General features: G+C 47.7%; 1 protein-coding gene across 3 annotated transcripts in view; it reads left to right on the forward strand.

Annotated features, from left to right (window-relative positions):
* Positions 1–22,718, forward strand: part of LOC134958013 (small ribosomal subunit protein uS2) — a 92,312-nt gene extending 69,594 nt beyond the window's left edge. For 2 of the 3 annotated variants that reach the window (XM_063940316.1, XM_063940318.1), the window contains 3 exons: positions 20,979–21,138; positions 21,215–21,250; positions 22,551–22,718. In XM_063940316.1, coding sequence (XP_063796386.1) covers positions 20,979–21,138; positions 21,215–21,250; positions 22,551–22,654 — 300 coding nt within the window. In that variant the 3' untranslated portion in view covers positions 22,655–22,718. The remainder of the gene's footprint in view (positions 1–20,978; positions 21,139–21,214; positions 21,251–22,550) is intronic. The other variant, XM_063940317.1, reaches the window with a different exon arrangement.
* Positions 22,719–23,415: the final 697 nt, after the last annotated feature.

The raw sequence follows: 23,415 nt of genomic DNA on the forward strand, positions 1-23,415 counted from the left end.
CCTCTGCTTCAAGGTCAGCCGGTATTGATCCAGTGGGAAAAACATCACGGCAGTCGCCCACGTAAACAGACAGGGCGGCACAAGAAGCAGGAGGGCAATGGCAAAAACTGCAAGGACTTTTCGCTGGGCGGAAAATCATGTGATAGCACTGTCAGCAGTGTTTCACTCCGGGAGTGGAAACTGGGAAGCAGACTTCCTCAGCAGGCACGACCTCCACCCGGGAGAGTGGAAACTTCATCGGGAAGTTTTTCCACATGATTGTGAACCGTTGGGAAATACCAAAGGTGGACATGATGGCGTCCCGTCTGAACAAAAAACGGGACAGGTATTGCGCCAGGTCAAGAGACCCTCAGGCAATAGCTGTGGACGTTCTGGTAACACCGTGGGTGTACCAGTCGGTGTATGTGTTCCCTCCTCTGCTTCTCATACCTAAGGTACTGAGAATTATAAGACGTAGAGGAGTAAGAACTATACTCATGGCTCCGGATTGGCCAAGAAGGACTTGGTACCCGGAACTTCAAGAGATGCTCACAGAGGACTTATGGCCTCTGCCGCTAAGAAGGGACTTGCTTCAGCAAGTACCATGTCTGTTCCAAGACTTACCGCAGCTGCGTTTGACGGCATGGCGGTGGAACGCCGGATCCTAAGGGAAAAAGGCATTCCGGAAGAGGTCATTCCTACCCTGGTCAAAGCCAGGAAGGAGGTGACCGCACAACATTATCACCACATGTGGCGAAAATATGTTGCGTGGTGTGAGGCCAGGAAGGCCCCACGAAGAAATTTCAACTCTGTCGATTCCTGCATTTCCTGCAAACAGGAGTGTCTATGGGCCTCAAATTGGGGCCCATTAAGGTTCAAATTTCGGCCCTGTCGATTTTCTTCCAGAAACAATTGGCTTCAGTTCCTGAAGTCCAGAAGTTTGTCAAGGGAGTATTGCATATACAACCCCCTTTTGTGCCTCCAGTGGCACTGTGGGATCTCAACGTAGTTCTGGGATTCCTCAAATCACATTGGTTTAAAACCAGTCAAATCTGTGGATTTGAAGCATCTCACATGAAAAGTGACCATGCTCTTGGCCCTGGCCTGGGCCAGGCGAGTGTCAAATTGGTGGGTTTTTTTCTCAAAAAAGCCCATATCTGTTTGTCCATTCGGACAGGGCAGAGCTGCGGACTCGTCCCCAGTTCTCTCCCTAAGGTGGTGTCAGTGTTTCACCTGAACCAGCTTATTGTGGTGCCTTGCGCCTACTAGGGACTTGGAGGACTCCAAGTTGCTGGATGTTGTCAGGGCCCTGAAAGTATAGGTTCCAGGACGGCTGGAGTCAGGAAAACTGACTTGCTGTTATCCTGTATGCACCCAACAAACTGGGTGCTCTTGCTTCTAAGCAGACTATTGCTAGTTGGATGTGTAATACAATTCAGCTTGCACATTCTGTGGCAGGCCTGCCACAGCCAAAATATGTAAATGCCCATTCCACAAGGAAGGTGGGCTCATCTTGGGCGGCTGCCCGAGGGGTCTCGGCTTTACAACTTTGCCGAGCGGCTATTTAGTCAGGGGCAAACACGTTTGTAAAATCCTACAAATTTGATACCCTGGCTAAGGAGGACCTGGAGTTCTCTCATTCGGTGCTGCAGAGTCATCCGCACTCTCCCGCCCGTTTGGGAGCTTTGGTATAATCCCCATGGTCCTTTCAGGAACCCCAGCATCCACTAGGACGATAGAGAAAATTAGAATTTACTTACCGATAATTCTATTTCTCAGTCCGTAGTGGATGCTGGGCGCCCATCCCAAGTGCGGATTATCTGCATTACTTGTACATAGTTACAAAAATCGGGTTATTATTGTTGTGAGCCATCTTTTCAGAGGCTCCGCTGTTATCATACTGTTAACTGGGTTCAGAACACAGGTTGTACAGTGTGATTGGTGTGGCTGGTATGAGTCTTACCCGGGATTCAAAATCCTTCCTTATTGTGTACGCTCGTCCGGGCACAGTATCCTAACTGAGGCTTGGAGGAGGGTCATAGGGGGAGGAGCCAGTGCACACCACCTGATCCTAAAGCTTTACTTTTTGTGCCCTGTCTCCTGCGGAGCCGCTATTCCCCATGGTCCTTTCAGGAACCCCAGCATCCACTACGGACTCCGAGAAATAGAATTATCGGTAAGTAAATTCTTATATAATATATTTTATATTCTATCTATAGGGAAAACACTCATTGATAGTGGGATCCCAGTGTTATATAGCGCACTGGTGTGTGCTGGCATACTCTGTCTCCCCAAAGGGCTTTGTGGGGTCCTGTCCTCTGTCAGAGCATTCCCTGTGTTTGCGGTGTGTCGGTACGGCTGTGTCGACATGTTTGATGAGGAGGCTTATGTGGAGGCGGAGCAGATGCCTGTAAATGTGATGTCATCCCCTGCGGTGTCGACACCTGAGTGGATGGTGCTGTGGAAGGAATTACGTGATAGTGTCGACTCCTTACATAAAAGGTTTGACGACATACCAAATGTGGGACAGCCGGCTTCTCGGCCTGTCTGCCCAGGCGTCTCAAAAGCCATCAGGGGCTCTAAAACGCCCGCTACCTCAGATGGTTGACACAGATGTCGACACGGATACTGACTCCAGTGTCGACGACGAGGAGACTAATGTAACTTCCAGTAGGGCCACACGTTACATGATTGAGGCAATGAAAAATGTGTTGCACATTTCTGATACCCCTGGTACCACAAAAAAGGGTATAATGTTTGGAGAGAAAAAACGACCAGTAGCTTTTTCTCCATCCGAAGAGTTAAATGAAGTGTGTGAAGAAGCGTGGGCTTCTCCTGATAAAAAGCTGGTATTTCTAAGAGGTTACTAATGGCGTACCCTTTCCCGCCAGAGGATAGGTCACGCTGGGAAACATCCCCTAGGGTGGATAAAGCGCTCACACGCTTGTCAAAGAAGGTGGCACTACTGTCTCCGGATACGGTCGCCCTGAAGGAATCTGCTGATGGAAAACAGCAGGCTATCCTGAAATCTATATATACACACACAGGTGTTATATTGAGACTGGCTATAGCTTCAGCCTGGATGTGCAGTGCTGCTGCTGCGTGGTCAGATTCCCTGTCAGAAAATATAGATACCCTAGACAGGGACACTATTTTGCTAAACATAGAGCATATAAAAGACGCACTTTTATACATGAGGGATGCACAGAGGGATATTTGCTGGCTGGCATCCAAAATTAGTGCAATGTCCATTTCTGCCAGGAGAGGGTTATGGACTCGGCAGTGGACAGGTGATGCAGATTACAAACGACACATGGAAGTTCTGCCTTATAAGGGTGAGGAATTGTTTGGGGATGGTCTCTCGGACCTCGTTTCCACAGCAACAGCTGGGAAGTCTACATTTTTACCCCATGTTCCCTCACAACCAAAGAAAGCACCGTATTATCAGGTACAGTCCTTTCGGCCCAATAGGGGCAAGCGGGTTAAAGGCGCGTCCTTTCTGCCCAGAGGCAGAGGTAGGGGAAAGAAGCTGCAGCATACAGCCAGTTCCCAGGAGCAAAAGTTCTCCCCCGCTTCCTCTAAGTCCACAGCATGACGCTGGGGCTTCACAGGCGGAGCCAGGTACGGTGGGGACCCGTCTCAAAAATGTCAGAAATCAGTGGGCTCGCTCACGGGTGGATCCCTGGATCCTTCAAGTAGTATCTCAGGGGTACAAACTGGAATTCGAGACATCTCCCCCCTGCCGTTTCCTCAAATCTGCCTTGCCAACCACTCCCTCAGGCAGGGAGGCAGTGTTACAGGCAATTAAAAAGCTGTATTCACAACAAGTGATAGTAAAGGTGCCCCTACTTCAACAAGGAAGGGGTTACTATTCCACAATGTTTGTGGTACTGAAACCGGACGGTTCGGTGAGACCCATTTTAAATTTGAAATCCTTGAACACATATATAAAAAAAATTCAAGTTCAAGATGGAATCGCTCAGGGCGGTTATTGCAAGCCTGGACGAGGGGGATTACATGGTATCGCTGGACATCAAGGATGCTTACCTACATGTCCCCATTTACCATCCTCACCAGGAGTACCTCAGGTTTGTGGTACAAGATTGTCATTACCAATTCCAGACGTTGCCGTTCGGTCTCTCCACGGCTCCGAGGGTCTTTACCAAGGTAATGGCGGAAATGATGATACTCCTTCGAAAGAAGGGAGTTTTAATTATCCCGTACTTCGACGATCTCCTGATAAAGGCGAGGTCCAGAGAGCAGTTGTTGGTAGGGGTAGCACTATCTCGGGAAGTGCTACAACAGCACGGCTGGATTCTAAACATTCCAAAGTCACAGCTGGTCCCTACGACACGCCTGCTGTTCCTAGGGATGGTTCTGGACACAGAACAGAAGTGTTTCTCCCAGAGGAAAAGGCCAAGGAGCTGTCATCTCTAGTCAGAGGCCTCCTAAAACCAAAACAGGTGTCTGCATCACTGCATGCGGATCCTGGGAAAAATGGTAGCTTCCTATGAAGCGATTCCATTCGGCAGGTTTCATGCAAGAACCTTTCAGTGGGACCTGTTGGACAAGTGGTCCGGATCACATCTTCAGATGCATCGTCTGATAACCCTGTCTCCGAGGACAAGGGTGTCTCTGCTGTGGTGGCTGCAGAGTGCTCATCTTCAAGAGGGCCGCAGATTCGGCATACAGGACTGGGTCCTGGTGACCACGGATGCCAGCCTTCGAGGCTGGGGAGCAGTCACACAGGGAAGAAACTTCCAAGGACTATGGTCAAGTCAGGAGACTTCCCTGCACATAAATATTCTGGAACTAAGGGCCATTTACAATGCCCTAAGTCAGGCAAAACCCCTGCTTCAAAACCAGCCGGTACTGATCCAGTCAGACAACATCACGGCGGTCGCCCATGTAAATCGACAGGGCGGCACGAGAAGCAGGACTGCGATGGCAGAAGCCACAAGGATTCTCCGATGGGCGGAAAATCACGTGTTAGCACTGTCAGCAGTGTTCATTCTGGGAGTGGACAACTGGGAAGCAGACTTCCTCAGCAGGCACGACCTCCACCCGGGAGAGTGGGGACTTCATCCAGAAGTCTTTCAAATGATTGTAAACCAGTGGGAAAAACCACAGGTGGACATGATGGCGTCCCGCCTAAACAAAAAGCTAGAAAAATATTGCACCAGGTCGAGAGACCCGCAGGCGATAGCTGTGGACGCTCTGGTAACACCGTGGGTGTACCGATCGGTTTATGTGTTCCCTCTTCCTCTCATACCAAAGGTACTGAGGATAATAAGGAGAAGAGTAAGAACTATACTCATTGTTCCGGATTGGCCAAGAAGAGCGTGGTATCCGCAACTTCAAGAAATGATGTCAGAGGACCCATGGCCTCTACCGCTCAGACAAGACCTACTGCAGCAGGGGCCCTGTCTGTTCCAAGACTTACCGCGGCTGCGTTTGACGGCATGGCGGTTGAACACCGGATCCTGAAGGAAAAGGGCATTCCGGAGGAAGTCATTCCTACGCTGATTAAAGCTAGGAAAGAAGTAACCGCAAACCATTATCACCGCATATGGAGAAAATATGTTGCGTGGTATGAGGCCAGGAAGGCCCCAACGGAAGAATTTCAGCTGGGCCGGTTCCTGCACTTCCTACAGTCAGGGGTGACTATGGGCCTTAAATTGGGTTCCATTAAGGTCCAGATTTCGGCTCTATCGATTTTCTTCCAGAGAGAATTGGCTTCACTACCTGAAGTTCAGACTTTTGTTAAGGGAGTGCTGCATATTCAGCCCCCTTTTGTGCCTCCAGTGGCACCTTGGGATCTCAACGTGGTGTTGGATTTCCTAAAGTCACATTGGTTTGAGCCACTGAAAACCGTGGATTTGAAATATCTCACGTGGAAAGTGGTCATGTTGTTGGCCTTGGCTTCGGCCAGGCGTGTTTCAGAATTGGCGGCTTTGTCATGTAAAAGCCCTTATCTGATTTTCCATATGGATAGGGCAGAATTGAGGACTCGTCCCCAGTTTCTCCCCAAAGTGGTATCAGCTTTTCATCTGAACCAACTATCGTGGTGCCTGCGGCTACAAATGACTTGGAGGCTTCCAAGTTGTTGGATGTAGTCAGGGCCCTAAAAATGTGTTTCCAGGACAGCTGGAGTCAGAAAGACTGACTCGCTCTTTATCCTGTATGCGCCCAACAAGTTGGGTGCACCTGCTTCTAAGCAGACTATTGCTCGCTGGATCTGTAGTACGATTCAGCTTGCACATTCTGCGGCTGGACTGCCGCATCCTAAATCAGTAAAAGCCCATTCCACGAGGAAAGTGGGCTCTTCTTGGGCGGCTGCCCGAGGGGTTTCGGCTCTTCAACTTTGCCGAGCTGCAACTTGGTCAGGGGCAAACACGTTTGCAAAATTCTACAAATTTGATACCCTGGCTGAGGAGGACCTTGAGTTCTCTCATTCGGTGCTGCAGAGTCATCCGCACTCCCGCCCGTTTGGGAGCTTTGGTATAATCCCCATGGTCCTTACGGAGTCCCCAGCATCCACTTAGGACGTTAGAGAAAATAAGAATTTACTCACCGGTAATTCTATTTCTCATAGTCTGTAGTGGATGCTGGGCGCCCATCCCAAGTGCGGATTGTCTGCAATACTTGTATATAGTTATTGCTTAACTAAAGGGTTATTGTTGAGCTATCTGAGAGGCTCAGTTGTTATCATGCTGTTATACGGTGTGATTGGTGTGGCTGGTATGAGTCTTACCCGGGATTCAAAATCCTACTTAATTGTGTCGGCTCTTCCGGGCACAGTATCCTAACTGAAGTCTGGAGGAGGGTCTTAGTGGGAGGAGCCAGTGCACACCAGTAGTCTAAAAGCTTTCTTTATAGTTGTGCCCAGTCTCCTGCGGAGCCGCTAATCCCCATGGTCCTTACGGAGTCCCCAGCATCCACTCGGTGAGTACATTCTTATTTTTGTCCTGGAGGATGCTGGGCCCCACATTAGTACCATGGGGTATAGACTGGTCCTCCAGGAGCCATTGGCACTTTAAGAGTTTGAGAGTGTGGGCTGGCTCCTCCCTCTATGCCCCTCCTATCAGAATCTGTTTAGAAAATGTGCCCGGAGGAGCTGGTCACAGCTAGGGGAGCTCTACAGAGCTTTTCTGGAAAAGTTTATTTTTAGAGTTAATTATTTTACAGGGAGGGTGCTGGCAACAGCCTCCTTGCAGCGAGGGACTAAGGGTGGTAGAAGTGTCCGCCCTGCGGGGTCAGAGCCACTGTCTCCGCTGATTGGACACGGAGCTCCAGAGGGGTCTGATAGTTCTCCGCCACAGGGGACTACTCTCCCCAGCAGCATGCCGCTAACCCCTTACAGAGCTGAAGTGGTGAGTGAGACACCAAACCCCCTAGCAAGCGGGGGGCTGGTGTGAAGATGGCAGTAGTGGGGAGGGAGCGCAGTATTGACTGCGCTCCTAGAAAGGCTCAGTGGCACATGGTGCGGCACTGTGAGGGGCACCCTGAGCCAGCGCTGACCCCCTTACACTGGTCCAGAAGCCTGTCAGGGTCCTTGGATCTTAGCCTGTAATCAGGATAGCACTGGTTTTGCACAGATACCAGCAAGGGAACCGGAGTGGTTTTCCTCTATCAAATCTTGGATTTCTCCGATTTCTGACAGGGTTGTGCAAGTAATGAATCTGCAACCCAGGTGTTGCAGAGCTCTATGGCAGTATGGCCGGTTTCTGGTACCTCAGGACGCCCCACTATATTTCCCCACAAACATGCGCTTGTGCGGGGCACACAAGACAATACAGATTCTGACACCAGACTGATGGGGATGTGTTGCGGTGGTCTGCATCTCCTGCAAAGGGGGTGCAATTGATAGCCTCATCAGGGATGTGTTGAATGTTAATGATACCACACCTGAGCAGGTTGAGGAGGCTTTTTTTCACTGAAAATAAAAAAGCCTCGCTAACCTTCCCTGTCAAAGGAATTGAATGCTATATTTGAAAAAGCATGGGAAAACCTGCCGACTGTTACATTTGTGTCCAGACTCTCGAAGGTGGTTTTGCCTGTTCAAGGATCTACTGCTTTTAAAGGAGCCGGCTGATAGAAAAATTGATAACACGCTTAAATCAATGTACACTGCTTCAGGGGCCATATTACGTCCCACTGCATGATTTGCAAAGGCAATAGTAAAGTGGTCGGCTACCTTACTTGAGGATTTGGATACAATGGATAAGGATGACTGTGCTTTGTATTTACGCAACATACATGATTCAGCAGGTTTTATAGTAGAATCCATGAAAGACCTGGGTTCCATGGCTGCGGGAATATCTTCCATGTCTGTTTCAGCTCATCAGACCACTGGCACAGCCTTAGTTCCCGATGTGGAATCCAGGAAAAATGTGGAGGCCCTACCCTATACAGGTCAGGCTCTCTTTGGGGAAGCTCTAGATGCGTGGATATCCACAGCTACAGTGGGTAAGTCTCCATTTCTTCCCTCAGCAGCACCTGCTCTGAACAAATCCTTCATCTGCAACGCAGTCCTTTCAGCCTAACAGGCCTAGAAAGGCCAAATTGTCCAATACCTTCTTTAGGGTTGGTCAAGTTAACTCCAAGCTACCTGCAGCTGTAGGTTCCCAGGAGCAAAAGCCTGCTCTAAGTACGCCAAAGTCCTCAGCATGACAGTGGGCCACGCAGCCTGGAGATGGGGCCAGTGGGAGCCAGACTCTGACACTTCGGTCACGTCTGGGATTCGTACGGCCTGGATCCCTGGGTGGTAGATATTGTATCCCAGGGATACAGGCTGGAATTTCAAAGTCTCCCTCATCATTTTTTTTCAAATCTGGCTTACCAACTCTGTTGGCAGACAGCACTGTACTACAGGACTCTGTCCAAAAACTGGTGGAGGCACAGGTCATTGTGCTAGTACCACCTCACATGCAGAACAAAGGTTACTATTCAAACCTTTTTCGTGGTACCGAAACTGGGTGGTTAGATTGTTAACCTCGAAATATCAAGCCTCATTCCGTAACATCGGACTCGTGCATAGGGATAATTCCGTGATTAAACAGATTTCTCTGCCTGAACACAACACACAAACTGTTCGTCAAAACATACAGTTCGTACGCAAGCCACGGACAGTCTTGATCCGTTTGGCTTTTCGCCTATTGGAAAGGAGAGTGACTACTTTTGACGCACTCCAGTTCGCAAGGAGTCACTCAGGTCACTTTCACCTGGATGTTCTTGCACGCTCCTACAAGTTCATCAAATAGTACGGTTGTCTCTAAGGGCCAGAGTTTCACTACTCTAGTGGCTCCAAGTACATAATTTTACCGCAGGGAGAATGTTCGGCATCTGGAATTGGATAATTCTAAAAATGGACGCAAGTCTCAGAGGTTGGGGACCTGGGGTCCCAAATGATCAACTTCACAAATCACAAAGTTTTCGGTCAAACGCGCTGCGGCAAGCGGCCCACATGCTCCGGTCTCAGACTGCCCAGGTGCGGTCAGACAACACAACGGCGATCGCATACATCACCGATCAAGGAGGGATTCGAAGTCGCATGACCATGCGGCAAGTTGCTCGATGTTCATTCTGGGGGTGAACAGCTGCAAGGCAGCTTATTCCAGGACACTGAACATTGAATTCTTAAGTGTTCCAGATGTTGATCCAGCGGTGGAGTTACCCACAGGGGTATCTATTGGCATCTCGGGGGAAAAAAAATCAAACATCCCAGTATGTGTACATCCCAGTATGTGTCCAATACAAGAGCTCCAAAGGCAGCAGCTGCAGATGCTCTCACAATCGCGTGGCTGTACAGCGTTGTGAATCTGTTACGTTTATGCTGCTTCCTCGGGTACTAAAATTGATCATACAAGAATCCATGACAGTCATACTAGTGGTGCCACATTGGCCTCGGAAGGCATGGTTCTTGGATCTCCGCGAAATACTCGCAGCCGATCTTTCACCGCTCTCGCCACGTTTGGACCTGTTCCACCAGGGTCCGTTCTTTTACACCAATTTAGCGTGGCAGCGTTTGACTGTGGCAGTTCAAAGCGCTCTTTTTCAAGAACGGATGGCATTCCAGAATCTGGTTTACAAACCATGTTAGGGGCTGGGAAGCCAGTATGGCAGCTCATTATCACAAGATTTAGCGTGCCTCTATAGGTTGGTGCGACGCACAGAAGTTTCCAACATAATTTTCAGGTTGTCCCGTCTTTTCATATTTTATAGACTGGGTTTGGTGAAGGACTATATTCTACACTCAAGGTGCAGGTCTCTGCCATGTCAATTTACCTGCAAAGGTGTTTGGCGCCTTTGCTGATTGTACACACTTTCCTGCAAGGTCTCCTCAGACGACCTCCATTTATACCACCTACAACGCCATGGGACTTGATCTGGTGTTAGGTTTTTTGTTTACAGTCTTCATTTGTTGAATTTTTACAACAGGTGGATGTTAAGTTTCTCAATTGGTAAATGCTTTTCTCTTAGCCTTAGCCTCTCAGCAAGGCGTGTTTTAACATAGGGTGGCTTGTCATGCTAGGGAACGTCATAAGCGTGCTTCAGCCGCCTACATCAGTGTCAGACCATTCCATACGTTCTTTGGGAATGTCAGGAGCAGCAGGTCGTGGAGTTTCTACGAAACTGCTTAGACGAGCTGCTACATGGTCATCAGTGCATGACCATCAGTGCACATGTTGGTGCGCTTTTACAGGTTGGCTACTTTTACAGCATCGGCATTTAGCTTTGGCCGTGTAGTGTTACAGGTGCCAAACAGCTCTCCCACCCAACAGGAAACTTTGGTACGTCCCAAGAGTACTCCAGTGACCCCTAGTGGATGAAAATGAAAATAGGATTTTGGTACTTACCAGGTAAATCCTTTTCTTTGAATCCATAGGGGGCACTGGATGCCCACCCAGAGCAGTTTACCTGTCTTGTGGTAAGTTCTGTGGATCTTATGGTAACACTTTATCACCAATGCATTTGATGTTATGGTTTCAACTGATTATCGGTTACGTTGTGTCAACTTTAGGGTTGACCATTATATTATAATGTTATAGGTTCATATAATGTTATATGTAATTCTCTATGGTTCATCCTCTCTCTCACTCCTGTTCGGCCCAGTAAAAATACTGAAGGCTCTATGGGAATATGGAGGGGATGGCCAGTTACTAATTTAAATATTTAAATATGTGCCATTTCTGGCTACGCCCGGTCCATATCCCCAAGAGTACTCCAGTGCCCCCTATGGATTCAAAGAAAAGGATTTACCTGGTAAGTACCAAAATCCTATTTTCCTCCCGTGGTCTCAGAAATCCATTTGTCCAACTCAGGACCTAACAACTTCTCGCCACCGTAAGGCAACGCCTCTATACCTCTTTTGACCTCTACCTCCGCTTGCCAAGAACGCAGCCAGAGAGCTTGTCGTACTGTAACCAGTGACTATGAAATGCGAGAAGTGAGCTGACAGACGTCAGTAGAAGCTGTACATAGATACTCCGCAGCCTCACACATTTGATCAGCAAGAAGTATAAGGTGATCGTCATGTAGGGCAGACTTAAGTTCTGTTATCCATACTATGAGCGCCTTAGTGACCCAGATGCCAACCAACCCAGGTATCGGCAGCACTCCTGCTGCTATATACATGGACTTTAGCATAGTTTCTATTTTGCGGTCTGAAGGGTCTTTAAGCGTAGTAGCAGTTGGCACTGGTATGGTTAATTTCTTTGTAAGTTTCGACACCGACGAATCAGCCATTGGTCCATGTACATGTCACAGAGTCTGGAAACGGGTAACTAGACTTAAATCTGCGAGGTATAGAAAACCGTTTATCTGGATTCTGTTGTGTTTCTACTAACATCTTAAGAGACTCCGAAACAGTAAAACACATTGGAGTTCTGTCGTTCAGTAAATACGACTTCATCATTTGTCAGAGGCTCCTCAGTTTCTGTAAACTTCAGAGACTGACGCACCGCTCTGATGAGATCATCAATGCCTGAGCTGTTAAAATCATCACGATCTGACTCCACTTCTCCCTCACCCTCATCTTGTGCCGTGAGGTCTGGCATGGAATCGTCAGAATGCAACATAGCCGAAACAGGTAAATCATAAGACACATGAAATTTATCCCGTCTACCCAACATGGATTTGGACCTTTCGCAAGGCTGAGATGCCTCCGGTAGTTCTGGCGGTCTCACCCTAGACTCAGATCTTGCCGCTTCCCGCTCTTGTCGAGCGGCGGTCAATTCTGATTGCAACCCAGCCAGTACATTGGCTAGCATTTCCCATGGAGGGTCTCGGGAGGAAACTGGCTTTAAAACCGGAGCAGAAATTGTATTCGTAACTGAATCCACAAAACATACTGTACATGTGGTAGATCCATTCGGTAACACACTGCTACAGACCTTGCAGTGAGCCTGCTTTTTAATTTTTGCTGGTGCCTTACTCATTATGGAGACAGACAATACAATATACGAAGACAGACAATTGCACGACTCTGTAAAATAGTACTAAGGTGTGTGATATATATCTGGCCAAGTGCAGTACACGTGGCCAGTACTATGAAATGTGATCCCAAATTCTCACTAACACCCCTGCGCCTCTGGTGGAGTAGAGATGTAGGACAGGAACATTCTGGAATCACAACAGGAAGCATGGTTAAAATGGCTGTTGGAGGGCAACAACCCAGCAGCAGGACCGCTACCTCCGCCTTTGTGCAAGGAGGAACACTGCCAGAGCCCTGCAAAATGACCTCCAGCAAGCTACAAATGTGCATGTGTCTACTCAAACGATCAGAAACAGACTCCATGAGGGTGGTATGAGGGCCCGACGCCCACAGGTGGGGGTTGGGCTTACAGCCCAACACCGTGGAGGACGTTTGGCATTTGCCAGAACACCAAGATTGGCAAATTCGCCACTGGCGCCCAGTGCTCTTCACAGATGAAAGCAGGTTCTCACTGAGCACATGTGACAGTCCGGAGACGCCAAGGAGAACGTTCTGCTGCCTGCAACATCCTCCAGCATGACCGGTTTGGCAGAGGTAGCCTGACTGCCAGTAGGTACCGAGATGAGATCCTCGGACCCCTTGTGAGACCATATGTTGGTGCGGTTGGCCCTGGGTTCCTCCTAATGCAAGACAATGCTAGACCTCATGTGGCTGGAGTGTCCGCAGTTCCTGCAAGACTAAGGCATTGATGCTATGGACTGGCCCTCCCGTTCCCCAGACCTGAATCCAATTGAGCACATCTGGGACATGTTTCGCTCCATCCACCAACGGTATGTTGCACCACAGACTGTCCAGGAGTTGGCGGATGCTTTAGTCTAGGTCTGGGAGGAGATCCCTCAGGAGACCATCTGCCACCTCATCAGGAGCATGCCGAGGCATTGTAGGGAGGTCTTAAGGCCCATACACACTTGACGATGCACACATCGTTAACGACTTCCCTTGAACTTCCCTTGAACAGCTGAGCAAACGACATGAGCATACACACTACCAAAGACCATTTATCGTTGAAGCATCCAAGCTGAACAGTTTATTAAAATGAGCTGGGAACAGGGCTGGTGAACAGTGGCTTGGTCGTTCACACCATACACATTCAACGACGTCTCTGGTCGGTAACGACCATAGTGGAAATTGAGCATACATGCTCCACAGATAAGCGAGGGTCGTTAACGTCCCGCGGGGCCGCATCGGTGGTCGTCGGATGCATACACACTTGACGATATAATGAGCGATGTCGTTGATGAGGGCTGAAATGAACGACGTCGCTCATTTTATCGTCAAGTGTGTATGGGCCTATACAGGCACGTGGAGGCCACACACACTACTGAGCCACATTTTGACTTGTTTTAAGGACATTACATCAAAGTTGGGTCAGCCTGTTTTTCCACTTTCATTTTGAGTTGGACTCCAAATCCAGACCTCCATGGGTTAATAAATTTGATTTCCATTGAATTTTGTGTGATTTTGTTAGCACATTCAACTATGTAAAGAACAAAGTATTATTTATTAAGAATATTTCATTCTGATGTAGGATGTTTTAGGGTTTCCTTTATTTTTTTGAGCTGTGTGTATGTAGAGAGAGAGAGAGATATACATACATACATACATACATACATACATACATACATACATACCCCATCTGACTTTACAGACATGGAAGTGTTTTTTGCTTGTTTGACCATGTCAATCGCTGACTGTCTATGGCACTGGTTTCCAAACTTTTAATGACTGCTTTAGAGCATCATAATTCTTTTACTGTACCCCTAGGCTAAAAGTTTCTTGAGTCATTTAGAAAGATATAAATTGTCACCCTTAAGGTGCATACACATGGTGAGATACAGGCTATGATTCTCACTGTGACGGGGACTAGGTCGGTATCGCAAGCCTATGACTTTGCTTGCGATACTGGCTTTGTCCGATTTTTGTCTAAGTGTCAATTTTGAGTCAAAATTGACTTGCCTGCACAGTCTGTTTAGGCATGCGACACTGACCGTGCATCTGTATCCTTTATCACATTGGGATCGAAAGGTGACTTCCACCTTGCGATCTGCACTAACTTTCTTTGCGATTTTGACTAGTCAAAATAGCAAAGAAATAGCTCATCGTGTGTACACACAGTTGGGTTCAGTTATGTGGTTAGGGACAAGATTTGATGTTTTTTTTTTTGTCTAAATATTTTGATTAGCAGTCACCAGTACTGGTTTTACCTATTTCTCTAACGTCCTAGTGGATGCTGGGAACTCCGAAAGGACCATGGGGAATAGCGGGCTCCGAAGGAGGCTGGGCACTCTAGAAAGATTTGACTACCTGGTGTGCACTGGCTCCTCCCACTATGACCCTCCTCCAAGCCTCAGTTAGATCTTGTGCCCGGCCGAGGTTGGATGCACACTAGGGGCTCTCCTGAGCCCTTACAAAGAAAGTATAGATTTAGGTTTTTTATTTTCAGTGAGACCTGCTGGCAACAGGCTCACTGCAGCGAGGGACTAAGGGGAGAAGAAGCGAACTCGCCTGCTTGCAGCCGGATTGGGCTTCTTAGGCTACTGGACACCATTAGCTCCAGAGGGATCGACCGCAGGCCCAGTCCTTGGTGTTCGGTCCCGGAGCCGCGCCGCCGTCCCCCTTACAGAGCCAGAAGCAAGAAGAGGTCCGGAAAAACGGCGGCAGAAGACATCAGTCTTCACCAAGGTAGCGCACAGCACTGCAGCTGTGCGCCATTGCTCCTCATGCACACCACACACTCCGGTCACTGATGGGTGCAGGGCGCTGGGTGGGGGCGCCCTGAGCAGCAATATAAACACCTTGGCTGGCAAAAATACATCACATATAACCCCCAGGGCTATATGGATGTATATTAACCCCTGCCAGATTCCTTAAAAATGCGGGAGAAAAGGTCGCGAAAAAGGGGCGGAGCCTATCTCCTCAGCACACTGGCGCCATTTTTCCCTCACAGCTCCGTTGGAGGGAAGCTCCCTGGCTCTCCCCTGCAGTCTACACTACAGAACAGGGTTAAAACAGAGAGGGGGGGCACAAAATTTAGGCGCAGTATAAATTATATAAAAGCAGCTATAGGGGACATAACTCAGTTAGTCCCTGCATTATATAGCGCTCTGGTGTGTGCTGGCATACTCTCACTCTGTCCCCCCAAAGGGCTTTTGTGGGTCCTGTCCTCATTGGAGCATTCCTTGTGTGTGCGGTGTGTCGGTACGGCTGTCGACATGTTTGATGAGGAGACTTATGTGGAGGCGGAGCAGTTGCCGATAAATGAGATGTCGCCCCTGTGGGCCGACACCAGAGTGGATGGATAGGTGGAAGGTATTAACCGACAGTGTCAACTCCTTACATAAAAGGCTGGATGACGTAACAGCTATGGGACAGCCGGCTTCTCAGCCCGCGCCTGCCCAGACGTCTCAAAGGCCATCAACGCTCCCTCAGATGGCAGACACAGATGTCGACACGGAGTCTGAAGATGAGGTTGAGACATATACACAATCCACTAGGAACATCCGTTACATGATCCCGGCAATATAAAATGTGTTACACATTTCTGACATTAACCCAAGTACCACTAAAAACAAAGGGTTTTATGTGTGGGGAGAAAAAGCAGGCAGTGTTTTTTGTTCCATCAAATGAGTGAATGAAGTGTGAAAAAGCGTGGGTTTCCCCGATAAGAAACTGGTAATTTCTAACAAGTTACTGATGGCGTACCCTTTCCCGCCAGAGGATAAGTTACGCTGGGAGATATCCCCTAGGGTGGATAAGGCGCTCACACGTTTGTCAAAAAAGGTGGCACTGCCGTCTTAGGATACGGCCACTTTGAAGGTACCTGCTGATAAATAGCAGGAGGCTATCCTGAAGTCTGTAATTACACTCAGGTACTAGACTGAGACCTGCAGACTGCTGCAGCGTGGTCTGTACCCCTTTCAAACAGGGATACTATTTTACGAACATAAGACGTCTTATATATGAGGGATGCAGAGGAATATTTTGCCGGCTGGCATCCTGAATTATTGCAATGTCCATTCTGTCAGGAGGGTATTGGAGACCCGACACTGGACAGGTGATGCTGAAGGCACATAGTGCCTTATAAGGGTGAGGAATTGGTTGGGGATGGTCTCTGGGACCTCGTATCCACAGCAGCAGCTGGGATGAAAATATTTTACCTCAGGTTTCCTCACAGCCTAAGAAACGCACTGTATTATCAGGTACAGTCCTTTCGGCTTCAAAAAAAGCAGGCGGTTCAAACGAGGGAAGAGGGAAAATGCTGCACCAGCAGCCAGTCCCCAGAATCAAAATTCTTCCCCTGCTTCCTCTGAGTCCACCGCATGATGCGGGGGCTCCACAGGCGTAGCCAGGTACGGTGGAGGGCCGCCTCAAAAATTTCAGCGATCAGTGGGCTCGCTCACAGGTGGATCCCTGGATCCTTCAAGTAGTATCTCAGGGGTACAAGCTGGAAGTCGAGGCGTCTCCCCCCCGCCGTTTACTCAAATCTGCCTTGCCGACAACTCCCTCAGGCAGGGAGGCTGTGCTAGAGGCAATTCACAAGCTGTATTCCCAGCAGGTGATAGTCGAGGTGACCCTACTTCAACAAGGACGGGGTTACTATTCCACACTGTTTGTGGTACCGAAACCAGCCGGTTCGGTGAGACCCATTTTAAAATGGAAATCCTTGAACACTTACATAACAAAGTTCAAGATGGAATCGCTCAGGGCGGTTATTGCAAGCCTGGACGAGGGGAATTACATGGTATCCCTGGACATCAAGGATACTTACCTGCATGTCCCTATTTACCTTCCTCACCAGGAGTACCTCAGATTGTGGTACAGGATTGCCATTACCAATTCCAGACACTACCGTTTGGACTGTCCACGGCACCGAGGGTGTTTACCAAGGTAATGGCAGAAATGATACTCCTTCAAAAAAAAAAAAGGGAGTTTTTATTTATCCCATACTTGGATGATCTCCTTATAAAGGCAAGGTCCAGGGAGCAGTTACTGGTCGGAGTAGCACTATCTCAGGAGGTGCTACAACAGCATGGCTGGATTCTGAACATTCCAAAGTCACAGCTGGTTCCTTCCACTCGCTTACTGTTCCTGGGGATGATTTTGGACACAGAACAGAAAAAAGTTTCTCCCGCAGGAGAAAGCCAAGGAGCTGTCATCTCTAGTCAGAGACCTCCTAAAACCAAAAAGGGTATCGGTGCATCGTTGCACACGAGTCCTGGGAAAAATGGTGGCTTCATACGAAGCAATTCCATTCGGCAGGTTCCATGCGAGGACCTTCCCGTGAGACCTCTTAGATAAGTGGTCGGGATCGCATCTTCAAATGCATCAAATGATAACCCTGTCTCCAAGGACCAGGGTGTCTCTACTGTGGTGAATGCAGGGTGCTCATCTTCTATACAGGACTGGGTCCTGGTGACCACGGATGCCAGCCTTCAAGGCTGGGGAGCAGTCACACAGGGAAGAAACTTCCAGGGCCTATGGTCAAGTCAGGAGACTTCCCTACATATAAATTCTGGAACTGAGGGCCATTTACAATGCCCTAAGTCAGGCAAGACCCCTGCTTCAAAACCAGCCGGTACTGATGCAGTCAGACAACATCACGGCAGCCGCCCATGTGGCCCGACAGGGCGGCACAAGAAGCAGGATGGCAATGGCAGAAGCCACAAGGATTCTCCGATGGACGGAAAATCACGTACTAGCACTGTCAGCAGTGTTCATTCCGGGAGTGGACAACTGGGAAGCAGACTTCCTCAGCAGACACGACCTACACCCGGGAGAGTGGGGACTTCATCCAGAAGTCTTCCTGCTGTTGGTAAACCGTTGGGAAAGGCCACAGGTGGACATGATGGCGTCCCGCCTCAACAAAAAGCTAAAGAGATATTGCGCCAGGTCAAGGGACCCTCAGGCGATAGCTGTGGACGCTCTAGTGACACCGTGGGTGTACCAGTCGGTTTATGTGTTCCCTACTCTGCCTCTCATACCAAAGGTACTGAGAATAATAAGATGGCGAGGAGTAAGAACGATACTCGTGGTTCCGGATTGGCCAAGAAGGGCTTGGTACCCGGAACTTCAGGAAATTATATCAGAGGACCCATGGCCTCTGCCGCTCAGACAGGACCTGCTTCAGCAGGGGCCCTGTCTGTTCCAAGACTTACCGCGGCTGCGTTTGACGGCATGGCGATTGAGCGCCGGATCCTGAAGGAAAAGGGTATTCCGGAAGAAGTCATTCCTACGCTTATTAAGGCCAGGAAAGATGTTACGGCAAAGCATTATCACCGCATGTGGCGGGAATATGGTGCGAGGCCAAAAAGGCCCCAACGGAGGAATTTCCACTAGGTCGATTTCTACATTTCCTGCAAGCAGGAGTAAATATGGGTCTAAGTCTAGGCTCCATTACAGTACAGATCTCGGCTCTGTCGATTTTTCTTTCAAAAAAGAATTAGCTTCAGTACCTGAAGTTCAGGCATTGTGAAAGGAGTGCTGCATATTCAGCCCCCTTTTGTGCCCCCTGTGGCACCTTGGGATCTCAACGTGGTGTTGAGTTTTCTTAAAATCACATTGGTTTGAGCCACTAAAAACCGTGGATCTAAAATATCTCACGTGGAAAGTGGTCATGTTATTGGCCTTGGCTTCAGCCAGGCGAGTGTCAGAATTGGCGGCTTTATCATGTAAAAGCCCTTATCTGATTTTCCATACGGATAGGGCAGAATTGAGGACTCGTCCCCAATTTCTTCCTAAGGTGGTGTCAGCGTTTCACCTGAACCAGCCTATTGTGGTGCCGGCGGCTACTAGTGAATTGGAGGACTCCAAGTTGCTAGACGTTGTCAGGGCCCTGAAAATATGTTTCCAGGACGGCTGGAGTCAGAAACTCTGACTCGCTGTTTATCCTGTATGCACCCAACAAGCTGGGTGCTCCTGCTTCTAAGCAGTCTATTGCTCGCTGGATTTGTAGTACAATTCAGCTTGCACATTCTGTGGCAGGCATACCACAGCCAAAATCTGTAAATGCCCATTCCGCAAGGAAGGTGGGCTCATCTTGGGCGGCTGCCCGAGGGGTCTCGGCTTTACAACTTTGCCGAGCAGCTACTTGGTCAGGGGCAAACACGTTTGCTAAATTCTACAAATTTGATACCCTGGCTGAAGAGGACCTAGAGTTCTCTCATTCGGTGCTACAGAGTCATCCGCACTCTCCTGCCCGTTTGGGAGCTTTGGTATAATCCCCATGGTCCTTTCGGAGTTCCCAGCATCCACTAGGACGTTAGAGAAAAGAATTTACTCACCGGTAATTCTATTTCTCGTAGTCCGTAGTGGATGCTGGGCGCCCATCCTAAGTGCGGATTGTCTGCAATACTTGTACATAGTTACTGTTAACTAAAGGGTTATTGTTGAGCCATCTGTTGAGAGGCTCAGTTGTTTTCATACTGTCAAACTGGATATAGTATCACGAGTTGTACGGTGTGATTGGTGTGGCTGGTAAGTCTTACCCGGGATTCTAAATCCTTCCTTATTATGTCTGCTCGTCCGGGCACAGTGTCCTAACTGAGGCTTGGAGGAGGGTCATAGTGGGAGGAGCCAGTGCACACCAGGTAGTCATAAATCTTTCTAGAGTGCCCAGCCTCCTTCGGAGCCCGCTATTCCCCATGGTCCTTTCGGAGTTCCCAGCATCCACTACGGACTACGAGAAATAGAATTACCGGTGAGTAAATTCTTATTTTAATTGACCATAAATTTGACTTGGTACTGGACCACCTACTCAAGGTACCCCTACTAGTGCCCTGAGGCACCCCAGGGTGAGAACCACTGGTCTGTGGGAATGTTTTTGTCAGGGAGAGCAAGTGTTAGAACAAGGATATTGGTGTTTTGGTAGAATTTCCTTTTTAGCGTGGTTGAGGAGTTAAAGCTGTAGAAAATCTCCCTACTACAGGTTGAGTATCCCATATCCAAATATTCCGAAATACGGAATATTCCAAAATACTGACTTTTCTGAGTGAGAGTGAGATGGTGAAACCTTTGTTTTTTGATGACTCAATGTACACAAACTTTGTTTAATACACAAAGTTATTAATAATATTGTATTAAATGACCTTCAGGCTGTGTATAAGGTGTATATGAAACATAAATAAATTGTGTGAATGTAGACACACTTTGTTTAATGCACAAAGTTATAAAAAATATTGGCTAAAATTACCTTCAGGCTGTGTATAAGGTGTATATGAAACATTAATCTATTCTGTGCTTAGACTTAGGTCCCATCACCATGATATCTCATTATGGTATGCAATTATTCCAAAATACAGAAAAATCCTATATCCAAAATAACTCTGGTCCCAAGCATTTTGGATAAGGGATACTCAACCTGTACTTAGCTACACCAATGTGGCACTATTTATTGTGGGAAGGAGCTTAAATAAATAAAATTGCTATGTAGAATTCAGACATGGAGGGCTATTAAATGGAGCCTTCAGTGCCATGTTAATCTAGAATTGCCATTTGCTTTCTTCAGATTGAGAAAGAAGAACAGGCTGCTGCTGAGAAGGCTACCACAAAGGAGGAATACCAGGGTGAATGGACTGCACCAGTTCCAGACTTCCCTCAACCTGAAGTTGCTGACTGGTCAGAGGGAGTGCAGGTCCCATCTGTACCCATTCAACAGTTTGCTGCAGGTATGTTGTCTGTTTTCTGATCATACTGCTCTGAAACCAGTCTGGACTTGTTTTAACTAGGTCATTCTCTTCTCAGAGCGCCCAGATCTCCCAGCAGCTGCCAAAGTTCCAGGTAGTTTATCTTTTGTACTCTTTTTGTACTCTTACTGAAGTCTGTATTTCGTACGGAGACTAAAATTCTACTGAACTTATTACGGGAAAGTTGTGGTCATATCCAGTTCCCCAAGGTCACTGATCACGGGTAATTGTATTGCTTGGGGCTATCTAATTACATTTCTTCTTCGGGGTCCATGGTCTCTACAGGGTTAACATTGGGGTATGAGCTGGTGGAGACCAGGACTGGCACTGAACTAAACTTCGTGAGGCCCCCAGGATGCAGTGAGCTCCTCTGCATTCATACCCCGTCCCCATGCTCAGGCACATCTGTGTGTGTTTTTTTTTTTTTTTTCTGGTGCAGGCATGGAGCTGGTTACACTGAACAAATGCTGCATCCCAAGTTTTAATTTTTTTTTTTTCCTTTGCTCAGTGAGCTAAAAAAAGTGAAATGCAATCTGCATCTGGCAGTCCAACAGGAAGCCAGCACTGTTGCTGCAACACCCCCGTGAGGTTACGACACCACAGCTGGGTGTGACTTCAGTGGGACCCCTGGCACAACCTTCACTAGAGGAGGTGCAGGGACACCCTAGACTGCAACCAGATCACTGGGGGACAGGTAAGGTAGGTTTACCGCTCGCAGGACATGCATATTGACCAGTCCATTTACCTCTGACCTGGAGGGAAGGTGTTAAACATGCTACTAAGGGGGAGATGCATCAAGCCTTTGAAAGATAAAGCTGAAGTGTTGCCAGTAGCAACCTATTGGCCTCTAGCTATTTATCGTTTCTATAAATTGACAGAAGCAGATATTGGAAAATTCTCTATTTTATCTGAAAGGTTTTTTTTTTTTGTTTTTTTTAAATTGGGTCAACAATAATGGTCTGTACACAATAGACTATGTTGCTCTGAGCGACTTAGTCTAATGTTTCTCCCTCCCAGGTCGGCGGCCGACTGTGCACACTGAGCGAAATTATCGCTCGGTGATTTCACACCTCCGCCAGCCCTGCATGCAGGTTGTGGACGGCAGTCCAGATCCTGCATGCATGCACTGGCGACAGCGACTATTGTTGCCGACCTGTGGGGCTGCGCATTGGTTGTCGCTGGCGGCATACACACTTGTCGATAAAATGTGCGACGTCGCTCATTTTATCGGCAAGTGTGTATGGTCCTTAACGCTGCACAACCATGAAGACTGGTCAAGAAAAAACTTGTGATTAACATATTTATGTAAAAAAAAATTTAGCTTCTGTAGTTGTGCACAAATGTTGGGAAAATTGTACTAAAAGTTGTTTGTTTTTTTGTCTTTTGTCCCTCAGTAGCAGAAGACTGGAGCTCCCAGCCGGCTAGTACTGATGATTGGTCTGCTGCTCCAACTGCTCAAGCCTCTGAGTGGGTGGGAACAACTACTGAATGGTCTTAGAATGCTTTTGGTGTTTATGTTCAAAGGTCATACTGGACATTGAAATAAAATTCTCTTGAATTTTTGACTCTTTTCTTTCTCTTCTCCGTAGGTTACGATCAGTGTACTCAAGTAGTCAAATTATACAATTTGTACCATTTAAGTTTTGGGTGCAATTCCAGACTTGTGCTGTGTATTTCTGCTGTGTTTAATTCTTTGCTAGGCACCACACCCAGCACTTTCACCTTAATTTCCTTAACTGGAAACGAGTTTCTTAATAATGTAGAAGGGACTTGTCCTTGTTGCCTTAACTTAATGCATTATATTTAATAACTTTCTGTGAAAGTTTCATAGATGTAAAGCTACTCCTCTTGATGGGATACCATGTGTGATTATTTTCTGTATCTCACACAAGCCCTAGAAGCCTTGTACATATAGGGGTCTATCACAAACTAGACTGTATAAATCATGGACTTTAAACCGTTCCTTTTTCGATTGCTTTAAAAAGTCTCCTAATTTTTTTTCATTTGCTATCCAATACATATTTGTGGGAAAATAAAACGAATGTCTGAAATGGACAAGTTTGTTACCTTCTGTTTAAGATCTAATAAAACTTATAAACTTTAGTTATCAAAGAGGTAATTAGGCTGCATACCAAGGAATCTGTATGTGTAGTATTATAATACACAAACATTTGAGGAATAGTGTAGTTTGTGGTGCTCCCATGAGTCATACATTATAACATAATTGATGTAATGAAGAGAAGACTTATTTTTTATTTT

The sequence above is a fragment of the Pseudophryne corroboree genome, chromosome 9 (assembly GCF_028390025.1).
Source record: "Pseudophryne corroboree isolate aPseCor3 chromosome 9, aPseCor3.hap2, whole genome shotgun sequence".
Lineage (NCBI taxonomy): Eukaryota > Metazoa > Chordata > Amphibia > Anura > Myobatrachidae > Pseudophryne > Pseudophryne corroboree.